Here is a 22972-nt window from a genome sequence, read left to right as displayed (position 1 = left end):
CCACGCAGTCTGATAGTTTATATATCAATGATGAAATCTTAACATTATAACACATGCCAATACGGCCGGGTTAACTTATAAAGTGAAATTTTAAATTTGCCGCTAAACTTCCGGTTCGAAACGCCTCTGAGGATGACGTATGCGCGTGACGTAGCCCGGGGAACACGGGTATGCCTTCCACATTGAAGCCAATACGAAAAAGCTCTGTTTTCATTTCATAATTCCACAGTATTCTGGACATCTGTGTTCGTGAATCTGTTGCAATCATGTTCATTGCATTATGGAGAAAGAAGCTGAGCAAGCAAAGAAGAAAGTTGTCGGTGCGAAATGGACGTATTTTTCGAACGTAGTCAGCAACAACAGTACACAGCCGGCGCTTCTTTGTTTACATTCCCGAAAGATGCAGTCAAGATGGAAGAACTCGGATAACAGAGACTCTAACCAGGAGGACTTTTGACTTCGATACACAGACGCCTGTAGAGAACTGGGACAACACAGACTCTTACCAGGATTACTTTGATTTGGATGACAAAGACGCAGACGTGCTACTGTGAGTATGCAGCTTTGGCTTCTAAACATTTGATCGCTTGACCGTATGTGCGCAACTTTTTTTTGCGTATGTACGTAACTTTTTTTAAATATATAAGCTTTATGAACCTTGGGTTAGGTGAACAGTCTTTTGGGCTGAGTGATTGTGTGTGTTGATCAGGTGTTTGAATTGTATTGGCGTGTTCTATGGAGCTAGGAGCTAGCATAGGAGCTAGGAGTTAGCATAACAAAGACGTAGGTGTTTTTATGCAGGATTAATTTGTGTCATATTAAATATAAGCCTGGTTGTGTTGTGGCTAATAGAGTAAATATATGTCTTGTGTTTATTTACTGTTTTAGTCATTCCCAGCTGAATACCAGGTACCGTGAGTATGCAGCCTTGGCTGCTAAACATTTGATAGCTTGACCGTACGTGCGCGTCACGTACGTAACTTTTTAAAAATATATGAGCTTTATGAACCTTGGGTTAGGTGAACGGTCTTTTGGGCTGAGTGATTGTGTTTGTTGATCAGGTGTTTGAATTGTATTGGCGTGTTCTATGGAGCTAGGAGCTAGCATAGGAGCTAGGAGCTAGCATAACAAACACGCAGGTGTTTTTATGCAGGATTAATTTGTGGTATATTAAATATAAGCCTGGTTGTGTTGTGGCTAATAGAGTATATATATGTCTTGTGTTTATTTACTGTTGTAGTCATTCCCAGCTGAATATCAGGTACTGTGAGTATGCAGCCTTGGCTGCTAAACATTTGATAGCTTGACCGTATGTGCGCGTCACGTACGTAACTTTTTAAAAATATATAAGCTTTATGAACCTTGGGTTAGGTGAACGGTCTTTTGGGCTGAGTGATTGTGTGTGTTGATCAGGTGTTTGAATTGTATTGGCGTGTTCTATGGAGCTAAGAGCTAGCAGAGGAGCTAGCATAACAAACACGTAGGTGTTTTTATGCAGGATTAATTTGTGGCATATTAAATATAAGCCTGGTTGTGTTGTGGCTAATAGAGTATATATATGTCTTGTGTTTATTTACTGTTGTAGTCATTCCCAGCTGAATATCAGGTCACCCCCGGCTCTCACAGCATCTTCCCTATCTGAATAGCTTCAACTCCCCACTAGTCCTTCACTTGCACTTTACTCATCCACAAATCTTTCATCCTCGCTCAAATTAATGGGGAAATTGTCGCTTTCTCGGTCCGAATCTCTCTCACTTCATGCGGCCATCATTGTAAACAATAGGGAACTTTGCGTATATGTTCAACTGACTACGTCACGCTACTTCCGGTAGGGGCAAGCCTTTTTTTTATCAGATACAAAAGTTGCAATCTTTATCGTCGTTGTTCTATACTAAATCCTTTCAGCAAAAATATGGCAATATCGCGAAATGATCATGTATGACACATAGAATAGATCTGCTATCCCCGTTTAAATAAAAAAAATTCATTTCAGTAGGCCTTTAAAATCCTAGTGAGTGTGGTCAAGCAGTAACTTGAACGGTCAACTTTGGGGATGATGAATGGTTTAAATCTTTAGAAAATTATTTTTCTGAAGGGTGTATGAATCAACTTTACTCCATTTCAATATTTTTTTATGATATCTGGCTTTTATATTTGCCTTTCAACATTTCAAAATACGCCCACACCTGCATTGATGCAGGTAAATAAACAATAGACTAATGGGACTCTTGCCCTCAACCTGAAACCCAGAAGTGCTTTTAGGTCACGTGATTGCAACCCAGCAATTGCACGACATTGACAAAAGACTTACCTTCATTGTCAAGCGTACGTTTCTGGCCCCCAAAGCCGTAGAGGGAGGGGTCGATGACGGGAGAGGTGCTGTGCATGTTCGGCATCTGGTCAGCTCCCATCTTGGCAGCCATCTGGAACCAAATCACAGTGACACATGTTGAAAGAGGGCCTTTTTTGTTCACCTCTCTAGGATTAACTCTGCAAGTGTGTTTAGCTTTCTGATATTATTGCGATGCCAGTGACAGCAAGAGGAAAAAGCATAGTGACGATGGGTATTGGCAACGATGCGCAATGATGCAAGCGACACCAACATCTCCATACTGACTGCTCAAAATGATATGGCTAGAGCAAAGTTAAGCAGTGAAATGAAAATAAATCATATAAGCTATTCACTCGTAGTGTATTAGGGGCAGCACAGCACTTCAGTTTCATTTAAAGGGGAACTGCACTTTTTTTTTTTTTTGCCTGTAGTTCCAAATTATTATGAGACAAAACCACAGATGTATATTTTTTTTACATTCTAAAGATAAAAAAATATGCTCACAAGATGCGACTTAGGGGAGTACCCTGTGTTACCTTCAAGGCCCTCTAAAACATCTTCAAAAACCTCCATCAACGTTGTATATACATGCTGTATGTATACATTAAAATGCATAAAACTGCGAAAATAACAAGTGAAGAAAGACATGTTACTTTTAGCCCGGTAATTAAAATATTATTGTTTCAAGGTGCCACACAAAACAATATGCAATAATTTACCGTAAATTCCGGACTATAAGCCGCAATTTGATCCAAAAACGGATATAAATTAGTAACGAATAAACCACAATAAGTAAAATAATAGTATATAATATAATAATTCAGTGTTTCCGTTTTAATTCCGTTTCATACATTTTACACTTATTTTAACACCATAGAGCAGGGGTGGGCAATTAATTTTTACCGGGGGCCGCATGAGCAACCCGAGCACTGCTGGAGGGCCACATCGACAATATTTCAATTAAATTTTGCTCAATATAATTTTTTATATATACTGTAAGATAAATAATAATAATAATAATAAATAATAATAGTAATACTTCAACATAGTGTGTGTAACAGCATTCCATGACTAATATAAATAAATTAACATTAATAATAAATGACAGTAAAATAAGCACACGTATGACTGAGGAGTCATAGTGTAACTTTGTGTGGTGTTTGAGTTGGCCGACTTTTTGTGTGGCCATAAACGCACCAGTGGTTTAGTGCTATGCGTGTTGGTGACAGATGACAAGTTGGTCTTGGCCTGGTTTGTACGGCAGAAAATGACTAGTTTTTCGAGATAGAATTGTTTTACTCATGTTTTTGGTGTGGTTATGTCCGAATATAAACAGTTTTGCTCAATAAAGTGATCGATATAATTCCTGGCCTCGAAGCATCTCGATAGACGTTACAATAATTGAACGGTGTTGATGAACACCGTTAGGGTCGCTTGTTGTCACTGTCACTCAGAGTTGCATTGCAAAATTACATAGAATAAATATGTTTATTTTGTTTAGAATTCAGATGGGATTTGATTTGGTGCGTGGCATATATTTGCTGCGCGCAGCAGACGTTTGAGCAGTGCGCAATTGCGCAGGCGCGCACCTTAGAGGGAACGTTGCTTTGCAGTCCATGTCTTGTTGGAAACACGCCATTCGTCATCAACTTTTCTCTTTTTAGCGTCTCGGGTGTAAACCGTGCATCTTTTGCCGCTGCATGTGCACCTTCACTCGCAGGTTACACACGGACACACGCCCATAAATAATACTTTTCAAAATAAAAGCAGCAAAGTTGTATTGCGCGCACGACATAGATGTTTTTTCAACTTTATTTTGTGATTGCAGCTGTTCACATTCACTCACACGCATACGTCCACACGGAAGTAATACAAATAACGATTTTCAAAACAAAAGCAGCACCGTTGTATTGCACACTCGACATAGATACTTTTTAAAATTTATTTTGTAATTTATAATTGGCCTCACGCGGGCCGGACAGGGACGCACAAAGGGCCGGATGCGGCCCGCGGGCCGCCGAATGCCCAGGTCTGCCATAGAGTGTGTGCCTTTTTCAAATAAAATTTAATAAAATGTTATATGCTAAGATCCTCACATTTATTGGTGCAATACATCTTTGGACAATTTTTACCAGTATTTTAGGTCAAAGCATAACACATCTGTGAATGTATCAGTAAATACTTTAAGTACATTATGCTTGTGTAAGGTACTTTTTTAAAACCTTTCTTTTGTTAGCGTAGGCAGACCAGATATGGTGCACCGCGCTATTATTGTGAAGGGAGGAATTGTGCTTTGGTGTTTTCAGCTTGACGAGTGAAGAGGCAACATGAGGCTCTTAAAAAAAAAAAAGGAAAAAAAAGGGGGACCTCTCAAGTTCTAATTGCCGTTTGTACATTGTTGTTACATCCATGGATGATGTTCACAACAACACAAACAGATGAAATGTGTTGTGGGTGTATGGATTGTTCTTGCTAGCTTTAGTTTCATGGGTTACTTCCAGTCGCCGTCTCCACATTGTTTAGTTCAGGACAGGGCGGTTGACTGTGCCTGAATGGGCGGTATCGGACACATTATTTTCCCAAACAAATTGTTCTTCTCTTCACAATGACAGCAATGTCAATTTCCGTAATATCCTGCGTTTAACAGCGGATCCCGTTTTATTGGACAATTATGTGACTCCGTCATGGAAATCAAATGCCTTACTTCTTTTATTGAGTTTAGTAATTATTGATTAGGCATACTTAAATGATAAATGATAAATGGGTTATACTTGTATAGCGCTTTTCTACCTTCAAGGTACTCAAAGCGCTTTGACAGTATTTCCACATTCACCCATTCACACACACATTCACACACTGATGGCGGGAGCTGCCATGCAAGGCGCTAACCAGCAGCCATCAGGAGCAAGGGTGAAGTGTCTTGCCCAAGGACACAACGAACGTGACTAGGATGGTAGAAGGTGGGGATTGAACCCCAGTAACCAGCAACACTCCGATTGCTGACACGGCCACTCTACCAACTTCGCCACTGGGTCAGACATGCTCTTTTTTCCCCACTTATTCGCTACTCATCCGTTTCACCGTTACAAAATCCGGAAGTTGCAAGTACGTTGCCCGGCCCATTAATTTTCCGGTTACTATATTTTCATGATCGTGACAAGCCATAATCGAAATCAAAACTCTAATTGTCCAGCCCTACTACACCGGGCTCTTTAACTAAAGAAATAATCGATAACAACTATACAGTATTTATCATGTAATGTAATCATAAAATATAATAATGCAAATAACCATTTGAAATAATATACAATTGAATTTCTCATTGCATTAGAATTGATTACTATTGCGCTGTAATTGGAAGGTAAACACTGTAACTGCGTTGTTCTAAATAAACAAATAATAAAATGAGCTAATTTCTGTAAGCAAAAATTTTAACTGTATCAATATTGAACATATTAAAGTGCATTTTTTTCCAAGTTTGAAAAATTACTTTGGAAGTTGTCTTTTTATTTCTTGTCATCACGTGATCAAGGCATTTTTGCTCGTTAGTCCATGTTAATGTGTTCTTATCGCTCATCTGATTTGAAGCTGAAATATTTCCACAATGAGAAATTTGGCTTTGTAACATATTTGTTTTCCTCCTAATTTGTTACTTTGCAGCACTTCTCACTGGCAAAGCGCAAGGCTCTCTGTACTGTGAGTGTGTTGGCGACGGCGGGTCACTCTGTTCAGTTAATTTCTTTGTTAAATAAACGCGCTTAGGTGCTGAGAGCGATGCATTAAATAAGCGTCTTCCTGTTTGAAGCGAGAGATGAACAAACACGTGGCTCAACAATTCTGATTGGCGAACATGTGTGTCACTTAAATGCTGATGACAGCGGAGGAAAAAGAAAACTTCAGCCTCTTGCGGTTATTTACCGCACTAATTAAAACCTCAATGTCGGTTCAATTTTGATTAATAGCGCAGCACTGTAAGTCACTATAATATTGATCATAATAAATGCAGCACGTCATGCTTGTTATTACAAGTACATACACAAATGTAGGCTAATACTTTACAGATATTGTAATATAATTAGGGCTGCAACAACTAATCGATTGAATAGATTAAAATCGATTATAAAAATAATTGGCGATTAATTTAGTCATCGATTCGTTGGATCTATGCTATGCGCATGCGCTGAGGCTACGTTTTTTTTTTTTTTTTTTTTTAACCTTTATTTATAAACTGCAACATTTACAAACAGCTGAGAAACAATAATCAAAGTAATAGGGGTGTAACGGTACGTGTATTTGTATCGAACCGTTTCGGTATGGGGGTTTCGGTTAGGTGCGGAGGTGTACCGAACGAGTTTCCACACGGACATATTAGGTAGCGTACTGCACGTTGTGTAAACAATACTCAAAATGCCGGGCATTTGAGGCATTCAAGAAACTCCGCCTTGACAGCTCCGCAAAAGAGGACATGTCCGGTGAAAAGAGGACGTATGGTCAGTCTATCCTAGCCTGTTAGCTGCTAGCATGCTAGCAAAACAGGACATGTCCGGTGAAACCGATCGCTGGGCTAGGTCCTGACCATACGTCCTCTTTTCACCGGACATGTCCTCTTTTGCAGGGCTGTCCGGGCGGTGTTTCTTAAATGCCTCAAATGTCCGGCATTTTGAGTTAGGGTTGCATGTATTTTCAATGTACGTTCAGGGTTAAGAAGGTTAAAAACAAAACAAATTGCGCGCGCAGCAGCATTCGTGAGTGAGGGGGAGAGACAGAGAGAGCGAGAGAGTTGTGATAAACGCGCATGCGTCGTCAGGCTCTGCTTTTTATCCATAGATTTATCAGATTACATTTTTTATTATCTATAGCAGGGGTGTCAAAAGTGTGCATTTTTGTAACATTTTCTTGTTTTATTTGGCAAGTTGAAAGAACATGGCGCCAGTATGCTGTTTTTTTTCAATAAAATACTGGAAAGGATAGAAATGCAGTTTGTCTCTTTTATCCGATTATTAATTGATTAATTGAAGTAATAATCGAGAGATTAATCGATTATCAAATTAATCGTTAGTTGCAGCCCGAAATATAATATGTTCATGTTTTTCAGTCCGTACATATTGGTGTCATATCGCATTTTGTTGTGCATTACTAACTCAAAAGTCATTCAGCTGCTGACACAGAAGCTAGCTTACTTCTAGCTAATACTGTAGCACTGTGAGTGTCTCTGTGAGCAAGGCGATATGTTACTACATATTAGACTACATATGTTACACAAGAAAAACAGTTCCTCAGTGTTTGCTCTTACAATTATATCGCTACAACTTTATTACACAGGTTACAGAACGTAAAAAAAAGTATTGTTGGCGGTATTTGAATGCATTTTTAGAGTGATTTCAGTGTTTCCCATAAAATGCCAAGATACCTGTGGCGGTGGGGGCGTGGCTATGGGCGTGGTCACCATAACATCATCGAGTAATTTGCATAATTTACTACAATATGATTTTCTCTAAAAAGGCTAATAAAATGTATACTTACTAATTAATAATAACAGTTTTGTTTTAAACGTCCATCCATCCATCCATTTTAAAACATAATTACAATACTTTATGTACATATTTATATACAGATTTGAACAATAAGTTATTCACTGAAATATATTTATTAATTGTGGTTCTTACAAAAAATATATCTTATAAAATATAAAAGCTAAAATGTCTCTTAAAGCTCTGCCCCTTTAATTAGTGCATACTAAATAATTTAACTTTAGCCTACTACTACAACCATATTATTTACCAGCAACATAAAGTGAAACAGAGGCAGAGGTGTCCTGCCACAGTCCGTAACAAATAAACAGAAAACAGTAGTGGTCAAATACAAATAAGGCAACAAGAGAAGTATCCTACACTTCTCTTTTGTAAAGTAAATCTGAACAGCCTATATGGGCATCTACATCAACTATATGATTTGCCTGAGAAGCTGGACAGGACAAAAAAATATATATACATATATATTTTTTTTTTTAATTTGTGGCGGACGTAATTCTTTCGTGGCGGGCCGCCACAAATAAATGAATGTGTGGGAAACACTGGATTTACAGGCAGAATGGATTGCTCCCATTAGCTACATTGCTAGCGTTTTTAAATCTTAAGAATGCATTTTATTGCATTATAAAGATAACAAACGGCTTGTTCTAGGTGGCTAGCAATTCAGCTAATGGGAGTGATCCATTCTGCTTCTAAATCACGGAAAATGCATCCAAAAACCGCCAACAAAACTTTGTTTAAATTTGCAACCTGTACAAGAACTCCTTCATTCCGCACTCCATCCAGCTGTATAATCACTCACCATACAGCAATAGATGATATCTGTCTATTACCTGACACCTTCTATGTTAGCTACTTCTCTTTGTTTTTAATGTCTATTTTCTGTTGGATTTACTCTCTATTTTATGCTGCAGCTGTCACATATACTGTAATATTGTACAGGGAAATTGTTATATATTGTATATATGATATAGACATAATATATCAGTATATATAATATATAATATACTGTACATATATTCGCTATATTTAGTCTATTTATACCTACATTGTCCTTTCCATCCTTACACTTTCCATCATTATAACTGAGTTACTGTGTCGAACAATTTCCCTTGTGGATCATTAAAGTTTGTCTAAGTCTAATAATTAAGTTGTGGCGACATTGTTATTGTAAGAACAAACACTGAGGAACTGTTTTTCTAGCGTTATAACAAATTGCCTTGCAACGGCATGCTACGGTGTTAGCCGTAAGATAGCTTGTGTGTCAGCAGCTGAATAGATTTTGAGTTTGTAATGCACAACACAATGCGATAGGACACAAATCCATACTGACTGGAAAACATGAACAAATTATATTACAGTGTCTGTAAAGTATTAGCCTACATTTCATGTTTTGTTTGTACACAGCTAGCTTGACAGCGTATGTACTGTATTTGGTATAATCAGGACGTGCTGCACGTATCATGATGATTATTATGGTGACTCACTCCATGGACATTTGTCCGTTTGGTCAAGCTGGCCAGGGGACGTTTCTTTCCAGTTGATTTTGGTTATGCGCTCTTTTGTGTCGGCATAGCTTGGCTCCAAGTTCCAAATTTACACTGTGCGTCACGCCAATCTTAACTCACTCGCTTTTCATCTGCTCCAACTTTTCCCCCTCTCTTTGTGCTCACTAAGCTTCTATAATTAGCAGTTTATTATGTGTATATTTAGGTTAAAAAAGATAAGGTTGTGAATCCTCATTTGTCCAAAAATATGTATCTATGTCGTCTATTCCAAAGTCTGCCATGATTAGAAAACCCAGGCTTTTGTTGGCGGAAGTAGGAACACACGTTTGTTGACGGAGGTCGGAAGTGCGTTGCTATGGGAAAGGATATAAATGCGCCGAAGAAAGAAGTTCCCGTAATTCGTAAAATGACCAAAATACAGTAAAATTTGTACATATTACATATTGTTATGAACTAGGGGTGTAACGATTGATCATCAAATCAACTTTATTTATAAAGCACATTTAAAATTTACCACAGGGGTAGCCAAAGTGATGAACAATGGGCAGGTTAAAAGGATAACAGAAGAGAAACGAGCAAACACAACACAGACAGAGCACGATAAAAAAAACTAAAAATCATAATCGTACATTGATGGATCGATTTATATTTATACATTTCAATCAATCTGTGCTTGGCAAGTTTTCTTACGTATCGATCTAAGTTCGTTTTAAAAGGGAATCGTGGTTTTTATCGATACTAAAAAAATTAAAACATTGGATTTAAGAACGGGAGACCTTATATGAAGTTTGGCACTTTTAAAAATAAGGACTCTAAACGGTTAGTCTATTTGCCAGTCTGTGACAAAAATGGCGGATAGCTACGCGGGTCAAGAAAGGTCATAAATGCCACAAAAAAATATTAACCACAACAAAAACTTTAAGCCACAATAAATACAAACGATACAACACCATAATATACAGCCACAATTTAACTTTAAGCCACAAAAGACGCGACCGACAAAACAGAAGTGACAACGGAGCAAGATAGACGACGCACCAACTTCCAGAACACAACTAAAAGCCAGGGAAAAGTTATTTCGACAGAAAGAAAGAAATACAAGAGAAGGATGAAGGAGGCTATGGAAATTAGGAAGTAAGGGGCCAACACAATCAACAGGAACAAGGGGGCATACAGTACATGCTTCCGCACACCTGAGACGCTGTCCGTCATCGGCGACGCCAGGGCTGAGATTAGATACTGTATGGCTGGGTCGGTGTACGTTATTTAGGTAGATCTACTGTTAAAATGTTAACGTACTTTTACTTAAACTTGCTTGATTGAAAATATGAGCAGACGGGGACGGCGTGGCGAAGTTGGTAGAGTGGCCGTGCCAGCAATCGGAGGGTTGCTGGTTACCGGGGTTCAATACCCACCTTCTACCATCCTAGTCACGTCCGTTGTGTCCTTGGGCAAGACACTTCACCCTTGCTCCTGATGGGTGCTGGTAGCGCCTTGCATGGCAGCTCCCTCCATCAGTGTGTGAATGTGTGTGTGAATGGGTGAATGTGGAAATACTGTCAAAGCGCTTTGAGTACCTCGAAGGTAGAAAAGCGCTATACAAGTATAACCCATTTATCATTTATCATAAAAGGTTACCTCTTGTTAATGCAACATGAAGTGTTGGTTGCACTATATTCAAATAAGATGTGAATGCATTGGCCATTAATTGTTTACTTGCTTATTTGTATTCATAATTCATTTATACATAATTACATGACAAGAAATAACAGGAATATAGGAAACTTCACCTGCAATAAAGTTTTTGATTCGATTTCAACTCACTGAATCGTTGTGTAAAAAAATGAGACCGTCCCTGAAACGTATCGCACACACCGAATGTTAAAACGAGTATCGTTACACCCCTATTATGAACGTATCTGTTACTACAGTATAAATATACTTGCAGAGCGTATATAAAACGTTGGAGGGTTTAGAAGTAGCTCTAGAGGGCTTGGAAAGCTAAAAAAGTGCAGTTCTTCTTGAATTTAATGCTAACAGGCTGACCCTAAATCAGCTGGATGTCCATCAATTTTCTACCATTTGTCCCTCTTGGGGTTGCGGGAAATGTGTTGGTGAGAATCCCAGAAGACTTTGTTTTTAAAATGCCATGAAAACAAACTATTAGAATTACTTAGAATTGTTCTAATCGGGTCAAAAAGCCAAAAAGCTCTCTCCCGGTTGCAGTTAGTCCAGAGCGCGGCAACACGACTTTTTACAGGGGCCAAGAAACACGAGCATATAACCCCAATTCTTGAGACTTTGCAATGGCTCCCTGTTCATTTTAGAATTGATTTTAAAATGTTGCGGTTTGGTTTTAAAGCTTTGCATGGACTGGCACCTCATTATATCTCGGACCTCATCCAAATTTACACTCCTGCGCGCGCTCTGAGGTCCGAGAGCCAGCTCCAGCTCGTGGTGCCCAAGACGAGACTTAAAACCAAGGGAGACAGGGTCTTCTCTGTGGTCGGCCCTAAGCTGTGGAACACTCTACCCCTCCATGTTCGAACTGCTCCCACAGTGGAGTGTTTTAAGTCTCGTCTTAAGACCCACTTGTATTATCTGGCTTTTAACACTACGTACATTTGTATTTGTATGTATTGTTTTAATTGGTTTTACCCTTTAAAATCAATTTTAATCACATTTTCTTTATATCGGTTTTCCATCCATTTTCTACTGCTTGTCCCGTTCGGGGTCGCGGGGGGTGCTGCAGCCTATCTCAGCTGCATCCGGGCGGAAGGCAGGGTACACCCTGGACAAGTCGCCACCTCATCACAGGGCCAACACAGATAGACAGACAACATTCACACAAGAGGGCCAATTTAGTGTTGCCAATCAACCTATCCCCAGGTGCATGTCTTTGGAGGTGGGAGGAAGCCGTAGTATCTGGAAGGAACCCACACAGTCACGGGGAGAACATGGTTTTATATTTATTTATTTTGTTTTTATTCAGGCATTGGTGGAGCTGAGGATGGTATTTGAATCTTGTTTTTAATATTTTTGTGCAGCACTTTGGAAACATTTTTGTTGTTCAAATGTGTCTATCTGTGTTGGCCCTAGGGCTGTGTGATATATCGCGGGTTGGTCTCTCTGCTATATAGAAAATGATTATATCGTGATATTCGAGTATACGTTCTCACGCAGTCGCTTTTAGCTGCGGGGCATTAAACTGCATGCGTTTCTCACTCTTTCCTGTCTCTCCTTCTCAGAGAATTAAAACAAGCGCACCTTCTTACATACGTCACATGAGCAAAGTCACACGGTCCCGCAGAGCAGACAGGTAGCGACATGGTAACGGTAGCTGTGATGCTAACAGCTAACGGTGTGGTTTGAGTGGTAATACGAGAGAAAGAAGGTGCGAATCTGGTAACAAATGGAGGAATAATTAATTCCCAAGAAAACAGGACGGGGTCGTTTGGCTTCAAGTGGGAATATGTCTTTACATGTCAACATGTCCGTTCGGTGCCACACCAACTAAATGCTGAAGCAACTATTTCCACATCAACACCGTAGGACATATACTATTTGATATGCAGCTCATTTTTATGTGACACTTATTGAAATATCTTGTGTGTCATCATGCACAAAAGTGCACTTATAGCTTGTTTTAAAATGTCTCTTGACAATCTTGCACTTTGTTTTGAAATGACATGAATGTTTGTGCCACTGTTTAATAACTGTTTAATAAATACAGTTTTGGTAAATTGACTAAGTTGTGATTTCCCTTTTTGCATGAAAGTTTAAAATGAGCATATATTAATGCAGTATGAACAAGAATGTTATAATGTAGACACAGAATCATTATACTGCTGTGATTATATGTATCAAGTGTTCATTCAAGGCTAAGGCAAAATATCGAGATATATATCGTGTATCGCGATATGGCCTAAAAATATCGAGATATTTAAAAAAGGCCATATCGCCCAGCCCTAGTTGGCCCTGTGATGAGGTGGCGACTTGTTCAGGGTGTACGACGCCTTCCGCCCGAATGCAGCTGAGATAGGCTCCAGCACCCCCCGGGAAGAGCGGTAGAAAATGGATTGGATTGAAAAAGTTCCTGGTAATGTTGGTGGAAAGGGCTAAGCCACATACTATTGATAAGCTATTAAGTCCACACTGGGCCCTTTCCTGTTTTTGACATTTGCAATTGGATTTCAAACCCTACATGTTAGAAGTCGGGTGATTTTCTACTAAAGATAAACTCAACTCTCATGAAAACAAGCAGCAGGTCCTGTATAGCAAGTTAAAGTCAGCTTAACCAAGGCAGCCATGTTGGCTGTCGTCAATGTCTGACGTATGGTCGAGTTTTAAGGGATACCTGATATGCTGGTTGGCTTTAAAAATGCAATTTCACTGGTATTGTTGCTAATGACAAAAAAAGACAAGTGTGCAAAAAATATTGTCAGCTGCGGGGGATAACGTTTCAATGAGACATGGCCTAACTCCAACAGAGACTATCTTAACACGCCAGCTAGCCAGGCTTAGTTAGCCCTGCTAGCTTCCTGGTGTTTACTACCACGAGCAAAGTACGACACAACTTCAACGAATTAGCACCGCTTGCATTTACCACGGCGGAGCTTTTGGGTGTTGGTGGCGGTGGCTGCCGAATTCGTGTAACTGAGGCGACAACCGTGTTTTTGTTGCATTAAACCCAAAACTATCGAAGCTAAGTATGAAAAGTAGCGAGGCTAACTTTCTGACAGCGTGTCAGGGCTGTCAGTGTTGCGGAGCTAGCATGCTAAGCTAATCGCCAACTTCTGAGACTTGACAACAGGTTGCCGAGCGTCGACGTAACTTGTCAAAGTTACGCAAAACTTTCAATATCGTACTCGGTGCACGGCGTCTTGTGTCGGAAACGAGCCGCCCGGCGGTGTCGAGGGCTGTGGCCGACGCACTTAGCACGTAGTCTGGTGTCTGCTGGAAACTAATCTGTTGGCTCAGCTATGCTAACGAGGCTAGTAGCTAGTTAGCTTGCTAGCTGGCTTACATGCTGAGTGCATGAGTGCTGATTGTGGTTAACGAGAGGAGGGGGCGAGGAGGGCTTAGGTGCGGCCCACTTTGAGCGGCTTTACCTGTCGGACCCGGCGTATCGTGTCTGCGAAGTCATCTTTCGTTCCGGGCTGAGCCACCGAGGCCTGTCCCTGAACCAGCTCCGCCATCATCATCACTCGCCTCGGCAGCTGAGAGCTTCTCTTGGGGGGTAGAGGGGTGGGAGGAAAAAAAAAAAAAAAAGAAAGAGCACATGTGCCAAGCCCAAGCGCCGAGAGAACTGAGATCTCGCGAGATGATGAAACCACGGCGAAGACAAAAACATGCTCACGGTATAGAAAACGGATGGATGGATGGATGTATAAAATATTGTCCAAAATAAAAATCTCAACCTGGGGGGGGGGAAATGATAATTAAAAAAAGTAAATACATATATATATATATATATATATATATATATATATATATATATATATATATATATATATATATATATATATATATATATATATATATATATATATATATATATATATATATATATATATATATGTAATATCGGAAATTATCGGTATCGGTTTTTTAATGATCTGTATCGGGTTTATATATATATATTTTTTAATTAAATCAACATAAAAAACACAAGATACACTTACAATTAGTGCACTAACCCAAAAAACCTCCCTCCCCTCATTCACACAAAAGGGTTGTTTCTTTCTGTTATTAATATTCTGGTTCCTACATTATATATCAATATAGATCAATACAGTCTGCAAGGGATACAGTCCGTAAGCACACATGATTGTGCGTGCTGCTGGTCCACTAGTAGTACTAACCTTTAACAGTTAATTTTACTAATTTTCATTAATTATTAGTTTCTATGTAACTGTTTTCATATTGTTTTACTTTCTTTTTTATTCAAGAAAATGTTTTTAATTTATTTATTTTATTTTATTTTATAAAATTTTTTTTTTAAATGACCTTATCTTCACCATACCTGGTTGTCCAAAATAAGCATAATAATGTGTTAATTCCACGACAGTATATATCGGTATCGGTTGATATTGGTATCGGTTGATATTGGTATCAGTAATTAAGAGTTGGACAATATCGGAATATCGGATATCGGCAAAAAAGCCATTATCGGACATCCCTAATATATATATATATTTACTTTTTTTTAATGAATTATATATATATATATATATATATATATATATATATATATATATATATATATATATATATATATATATATATATATATATATATATATAATTATTATATATTATTTACCTTAATAAAACAGATCCGTCCATCCATTTTGTACCGCTTCTAATATTCAGGTCACAACATATAAATGTTGGCCGTTTTTGGATGTCAGGGCTATTTGGGCGCAATAAGGGTGTCAGGATCCGTGGCCCGGATCATGTTTTTGTTATGTTCTGTTAGTTTTAGACTCAATTAGTTCCTGTTTTTGTGCACCCTTGTTTGTTTTAGTTACCATGGCGACTTATGATTTTCACCCGCCTCTGGTGTTCGGGACGCGCACCTGTTTCCAATCTAGAGACATTATTTAAGCCTGCCTTTGCCAGTTAGTCGTCCTGGCGTCATTGTTTGTCTCATGCCTGGACTACGTAAGTCATGTTTATTTCATGCCACAGTTTCATTAGTTCTCTATGTCCATAGTATATGCTAAGTATTTACTTTAACTCCAAGTGCGATCAGCGCCTTGTGCTTTCGCCTTGTTTTCCGTTTTTGTACCTTTTTGAGTTTTGAGAATGAAATCATGTTTTTACCTGCACGCCTTGTCCGGAATAGTCCGTTTGCATCCTGGGAGAACAAACCTCGCAGCAAGCTGCAACCAAACCATGACAAAAGGCACAATGACGTCATGAAACCCACTACCGCCATTGTTAGCTTCCTTTTGCTAGCATTTATTTATGAGTTAGAATGTATAAAAAAGAAAAACATATTTGTTTTTGTCTTACAAAGGGATTGTGAATAATAGGCAAAAAGTGCAGTTCCCCTTTAACATCCATCCATCCATTTTCTACCGCTTGTCCCTTTCAGGGTTGTGGGGGGTGCTGGAGCCTATCTCAGCTGCATTCGGGCAGAAGGCGGGGTACACCCTGGACAAGTCGCCACCTCATCACAGGGTCAACACAGATAGACAACATTCACACTCACATTCACACACTAGCGCCAATTTTTAGCGTTTCCAATCAACTTATCCCCAGGTCCATGTCTTTGGAGGTGGGAGGAAGCCGGAGTACCCGGAGGGAACCCACACAGTCACGGGGAGAACATGCAAACTCCACACAGAAAGATCCCGAGCCCGGGATTGAACCCAGGACTACTTAGGACCTTTGTATTGTGAGGCACATGCACTAACCCCTGTTCCACCGTGCTGCCCTAATAAAACAATTTTCACAAATAAATTACACCAGTTCAACTGAAAAACATGGAGTTTGCATGTTCTCCCCATGACTGTGTGGGTTCCCTCCATGTACTCCGGCTTCCTCCCACCGCCAAAGACATGCACCTGGGGATAGGTTGATTGGCAACACTAAATAAAGTTAAAGTTAAAGTACCAATGATTGTCACACACACACTAGGTGTGGCGAAATTATTCTTGGCCCTAGTGTGTGAATGTGAATGTGAATGTTGTCTGTCTATCTGTGTTGGCCCTGTGATGAGGTGGCGACTTGTCCAGGGTGTACCCCGCCTTCCGCCCGAATGCAGCTAAGATAGGCTCCAGCACCCCCCGCAACCCCGAAAGGGACAAGCGGTAGAAAATGGATGGATGGATGTTAAAGGGGAACTGCACTTTTTGGAATTTTTGCCTATCATTCACAATCCCTATGTAAGACAAAAACACATATGCTTTTCTTTTTTATGCATTCTAACTCATAAAAAAACGCTAGCAAAAGGCAGCTAACAATGGCAGTAGTGGGTTTCATGACGTCATTGTGCCCTTATTGCGCCCAAATAGCCATAGGAAATAACATCCGAAAACGGCCAACATTTATATGTTGTGACCTGAATATTAACAATATTGTTTTTAAAAGCCCCAACACAAAAAAAACACTTTTAAAGGTGCCATGATCACAGAGAGCTAACTAGTTTGTGCTGCAATACTGAGCCGATGAGATTCCTTATTTTATAAACTGTCCTGTTTTTGTAATTATATAAATATCCATATTTATATCATTTTTTGTTTAGAACATTTGAGCTTCAATTATTAAAATATTTTATTTGTATTTTCATAATTTATGCTATTTTTATTTTTATTTGGAACATTTGGCCTCAGTTTATTTCTTATATTTTTTCATAAATTGTAATAAATGTTATTTTTCTCAATATTAACATTTTTGCGTGTAATTATGTTTGGTATTTATATACATTTTACCTTAAACATTTGGCTTGTAATGTAATTATTTTTTTAGCATACATATATATATATATATATATATATATATATATATATATATATATATATATATATATATATATATATATATATATATATAAACCATGAAGAGGCCACAAGGAAGTCAACCACAGCCAAATACCTCCAGAGAGTAAGGCAGGTCCTGAAAAGTCAGCTGAATGGTAAGAACAAAATCCGCGCCATCAACATGTACGCACTACCAGTCATCAGATACCCCGCTGGTATCTTAAGCTGGCCAAAGGAGGAGATATAAGGCACAGATGGAGGGTTCCACCCCAAGTCCAGCACCCTAAGGCTATACACTCAGCGAAAAGAGGGGGGCAGAGGGCTAGTGAGCGTCAAGGCCACAGTCCAGTATGAAACATCGGAAATTCGAGAATACATCGAAAAAATGGCCCCGAAGGATGAACTGCTAAGTGAATGTCTCAGGCAGCAGAACCCTGATGATAGTGCAGAGGAGGAGGAGCAGACAACCTGGACGGACAAGCCCCTACATGGCATGTACCACCGTCAGATAAAGGAAGTGGCTGATATCAAGAAATCCTACCAGTGGCTGGAAAATGCAGGACTGGCAGACAGCACAGAGGCACTAATCATGGCAGCACAAGAACAGGCCAGAAGCACAAGAGCCATAGAGGCCAGGATCTACCAGAGTAGATCAGACCCAAGATCCAGACTGTGCAAAGAAGCCCCTGAGACAGTCCAGCACATAGTAGCAGGCTGTGAGATGCCAGCTGGATCAGCTTACATGGAAAGGCACGACCATGTGGTTGGGATAGTATACAGGAATATCTGCAACCAGTATGGAATAGAAGTACCCAAATCCCAATGGGCCATACCACAGAAGGTGTCTGAGAACAACAGGGCCAAGGTTCTGTGGGACTTCAGCTTCCAGACTGACAAACAGCTCCTGGCTAACCAACCGGACATAGTGGTGGTGGACAAAGAGCAGAAAAGGGTGGTGGTGATATATGTGGCAATCCCAGCTGACGCCAACATCAGGAAGAAGGAACATGAGAAACTTGAGAAGTACCAAGGGTTGAAAGAGCAGCTGGAACGGATGTGGCAAGTCAAAGCTAGCGTGGTCCCCGTGGTAGTGGGGGCGCTTGGGGCAGTAACCCCTGGGAAAGTGGCTCTATTAGATCCCAGGTACATCATCTGAAGCCTCAGTCCAGAAGAGCGCAGTCCTAGGAACAGCCAAGATACTGCGCGGAACCCTCAAACTCCCAGGCCTCTGGTAGAGGACCCGAGCTTGAGGATGACACAGATACCACCCCACCGGGGTGAGAAGGAGATTTTGTTTTATATATATATATATTTATATATATAGTGGAGGAGTTCAAGTACCTGAGAGTCTTGTTCACGAGTGAGGGAAGAGTGGATCATGAGGTCGACAGGCGGATCGGTGAGGCGTCTTCAGTAATGCGGACGCTGTATCGATCCGTTGTGGTGAAGAAGGAGCTGAGCCAGAAGGCAAAGCTCTCAATTTACCGGTCGATCTACGTTCCCATCCTCACCTATGGTCATGAACTTTGGGTTATGACCGAAAGGACAAGATCACGGGTACAAGCGGCCGAAATGAGCTTCCTCCGCCGGGTGGCGGGGCTCTCCCTTAGAGATAGGGTGAGAAGCTCTGTCATCCGGGAGGAGCTCAAACTAAAGCCGCTGCTCCTCCACATCGAGAGGAGCCAGATGAGGTGGTTCGGGCATCTGGTCAGGATGCCACACCTCCCTAGGGAGGTGTTACCAGTAGGAGGCCACGGGGAAGACCCAGGACACGTTGGGAAGACTATGTCTCCCGGCTGGCCTGGGAATGCCTCGGGATTCCCCGGGAGGAGCTGGACCAAGTGGCTGGGGAGAGAGAAGTCTGGGCTTCCCTGCTTAGGCTGCTGCCCCCGCGACCCGACCTTGGATAAGCGGAAGAGGATGGATGGATATATATATATATATATATATATATATATATATATATATATATATATATATATATATATATATATATATATATATATATATATATATATATATATATATATATATATATATATATATTTGTATGGCCCTGCGACTTGTCCAGGGTGTACCCCGCCTTCCGCCCGATAGCTGAGATAGGCTCCAGCGCCCCCCGCGACGCCGAAGGGAATAAGCGGTAGAAATGGATGGATGGATATATTTATATATTTTATATATATATATATATATATATATATATATATATATTTATATATTATATATATTATATATATATTTATATATTATATATATATATATATATATATATATATATATATATATATATATATATATATATATATATATATATATATATATATATATATATTTATATAATATATATATATATATATATATATATATATATATATATATATATATATATATATATATATATATATATATATATATATATATATAAAAGACCAAAAGTTTGGTTTTGCTGCATTCATCTTTCCCTCTATCCTGACTAGTCTCCCAGTTCCTGTCGCTGAAAAACATCCCCATAGCATGATGCTTCACTGTAAGGATGGTATCGGCCTGGTGATGAGCGGTGCCTGGTTTCCTCCAAACATGACATCTGACATCCACACCAAAGATTTCAATCTTTGTCTCATCAGACCAGAGCATTTTGTGTCTCATGGTCTGAGAGTCTTTCAGGTGCATTTTGGCAAACTTTTTACCAAGAAACGGCTTCCGTCTGGCAACTCTACAATACAGGCCTGATTGGTGGATTGGTTGTCCTTCTGGAAGATTCTCCTGTAGCTCTGAAAAGTGACCATTGGGTTCTTGGTCACCTCCGTGACTAGACTAAGATGAATGCAACAATGTGCAGAGACATCCTGGATAAAAACCAACACTTCCCAGCCAGTCTGATGGAGCTTGAGAGCCCAAACTTGTGGCATCGTATTCAGACTTGATGCTATAATTGCTGCCAAAGGTGCATCAACAAAGTATTTAGCAAAGGCTGTGAATACTTATGTACATGTGAGTTTTTATTTTTTTATTTTTAGTACATTTGAAAATAAAATGAAAAAAAAACCTTTTCACATTGTCATTATGGGGTATTGTCTGTAGAAGTTGTTCCATTTTGGAAGAAGGCTGTAACATAACAAAACGTAGAAAAACTGAAGCGCTGTGAAAACTTCACGGATGCACTGTTTTTTTTTATGTCCGACTACTAACTGCATTGAATAGAAATTCATCATAATAAAAAATGTGTCTGGCGTTCAGACTTGTCTCGAAAACACGTTCACGAAGGGAGCGTGTGCAAATACGGTACACCATAGTCATTTAGTCAATTTAGCAGCTAAACTTTGTTAAATCGCCATCATTAGCTGACAAAACACTAATCTAATGTTATGTACGAGCGTAGTTTTACGCCGTTACGTACAAATGTCAGGTTTAAACACTGATGACATCTGTTAATCAGACAAGAAGCAAGGAATCATGCAGAGACAGAGTTCAATTTAGCTCATGAGGAGAACGCATGGAGCTGCACACTTAGTCACAGTCTCGCCATACGCTCTAATGTTCAGCTCCTGCGTCCCTCTATTTATTCAGGAGTTCCACTGTCAACAACACTAAGGCCGCCTCTAAAAGGAGTGGTCACATATATTATGCAAAGCAGAACCGGGACGCACAGTACGTAACGGAATGTGCTGGGGGCCTTGTGATTTCGCTTTGTCCACGCTTCATCTGCGTGTTGTCATCTTATCTTCGTTGAGGTCCTTGAAGTCTCTGCTTCATCTGCGTGCTGTCATCTTATCTTCGTTGAGGTCGTTGAAGTCCTTGGCTGTTAGCGAGCTAAAACAAAGATAACATCTACGGCTGAGGCCACCCCTCAGACAAGAAGTTTTGTCCTTGCATAGATTAGAAAAGTCTAACTTGAGCACAATAGCTAATAACTAAAGCAACAGACTTTAAGCATACTAAAGTTAGTGTGATAATATATACATAATTATTCTAACAACAAAATATGTACACTTTGGAAAGTAAGCGCCCTAAAGGTTTCAAACACTCCTTTTGATTAAACATGCATGTTTTTAGAATGTGGGAGGAAGCTGGAGTAATGCAACACGTAGCTTGTAACATGCAAACCACTATCATGCAACATATTAAAATAAATCAATATATTGAAAAAAAAACACATTTTGGAATAATACTAAAATAAAAGAATGTAGGACGTATATTAGTGTGGTTTCACTTTGCTGCACAGGTTGAAACATCTGCTGTTGCACATCTGGAAGACTGCCGGCAGCCATCAGACGTAAGTGAAATTGCTGCAGATTTCCTCAAATCTTTATGCAAAACAGTCCTCGCTTCATAAATTGCATCCAAACCTCAGAGCAGTATGACGACTGTGTGGTCTGCAGCTTGTAGAGATTTGATTTCTGTCAGTTTCCTCCCCCCCTTTTTTGAATGACAACATTTATAGCTGCATGAAATGCATATACCGTCATTAAAATTTAATATTAGAATACATTCTCTAAAGGATAATTACTCTAACAAGAATTATGAAACTGATCATTTAAACACATGTATATTCTTATTGCGAAACATTTAGGAAATATCTTGGAATTCATTAATATATATTTTGAGTGTAAATGCTGGAAATAAAAATACAAGTATTTTAATTAATGAAATTACTAAAAAATAAAACAAAGTGACAATAATTTCAGGTCAAAGTAAAAACTGATATAAATTCAAATAATGTACTACAGTGTATGAAAACAATATGATAACAAATGTTTTGAGGCCAAATGTTCTAAATAAAACCACAAATATATAATATGAATAATACACATCAATTATGCTAAAACATTTTTATTACAGGCCAAATGCTTGAAATAAAAAAAGAATAATTAATTGCACACAATATTATTATTGGCAAAAATAAAAATGTATTACAATGTTTGGAAAATAAACTGAGGCCAAATGTGCTAAATAAAAACAAATTAATTACGAAAATGATACAAATAAAATATGCTAAAAAATAAATAAATTACAGGACAAATGTAAAGTAAAATTTATATAAATAACAAAAATAATGACACACAATAATATTAATATTGACAAAAAAACTGAGGACAAATGTTCCAAACAG

General features: G+C 39.2%; 1 protein-coding gene across 2 annotated transcripts in view; it reads right to left on the bottom strand.

Moving 5' to 3' along the window:
* The window catches only part of fubp3 (far upstream element (FUSE) binding protein 3), a 39361-nt gene extending 24721 nt beyond the window's left edge, over positions 1-14640 (bottom strand). For both annotated transcript variants that reach the window (XM_062055299.1, XM_062055300.1), the window contains exons 1-2: positions 14483-14640; positions 2312-2423 (exon numbers count right to left, since the gene is read on the bottom strand). In XM_062055299.1, coding sequence (XP_061911283.1) covers positions 2312-2423; positions 14483-14575 — 205 coding nt within the window. In that variant the 5' untranslated portion in view covers positions 14576-14640. The remainder of the gene's footprint in view (positions 1-2311; positions 2424-14482) is intronic.
* Positions 14641-22972: the final 8332 nt, after the last annotated feature.

This window comes from Entelurus aequoreus, linkage group LG08, assembly GCF_033978785.1.
Source record: "Entelurus aequoreus isolate RoL-2023_Sb linkage group LG08, RoL_Eaeq_v1.1, whole genome shotgun sequence".
NCBI lineage: Eukaryota > Metazoa > Chordata > Actinopteri > Syngnathiformes > Syngnathidae > Entelurus > Entelurus aequoreus.
Note: the sequence above shows the minus strand (reverse complement) of the source record. Positions and strands in the feature narration are given on the sequence as shown.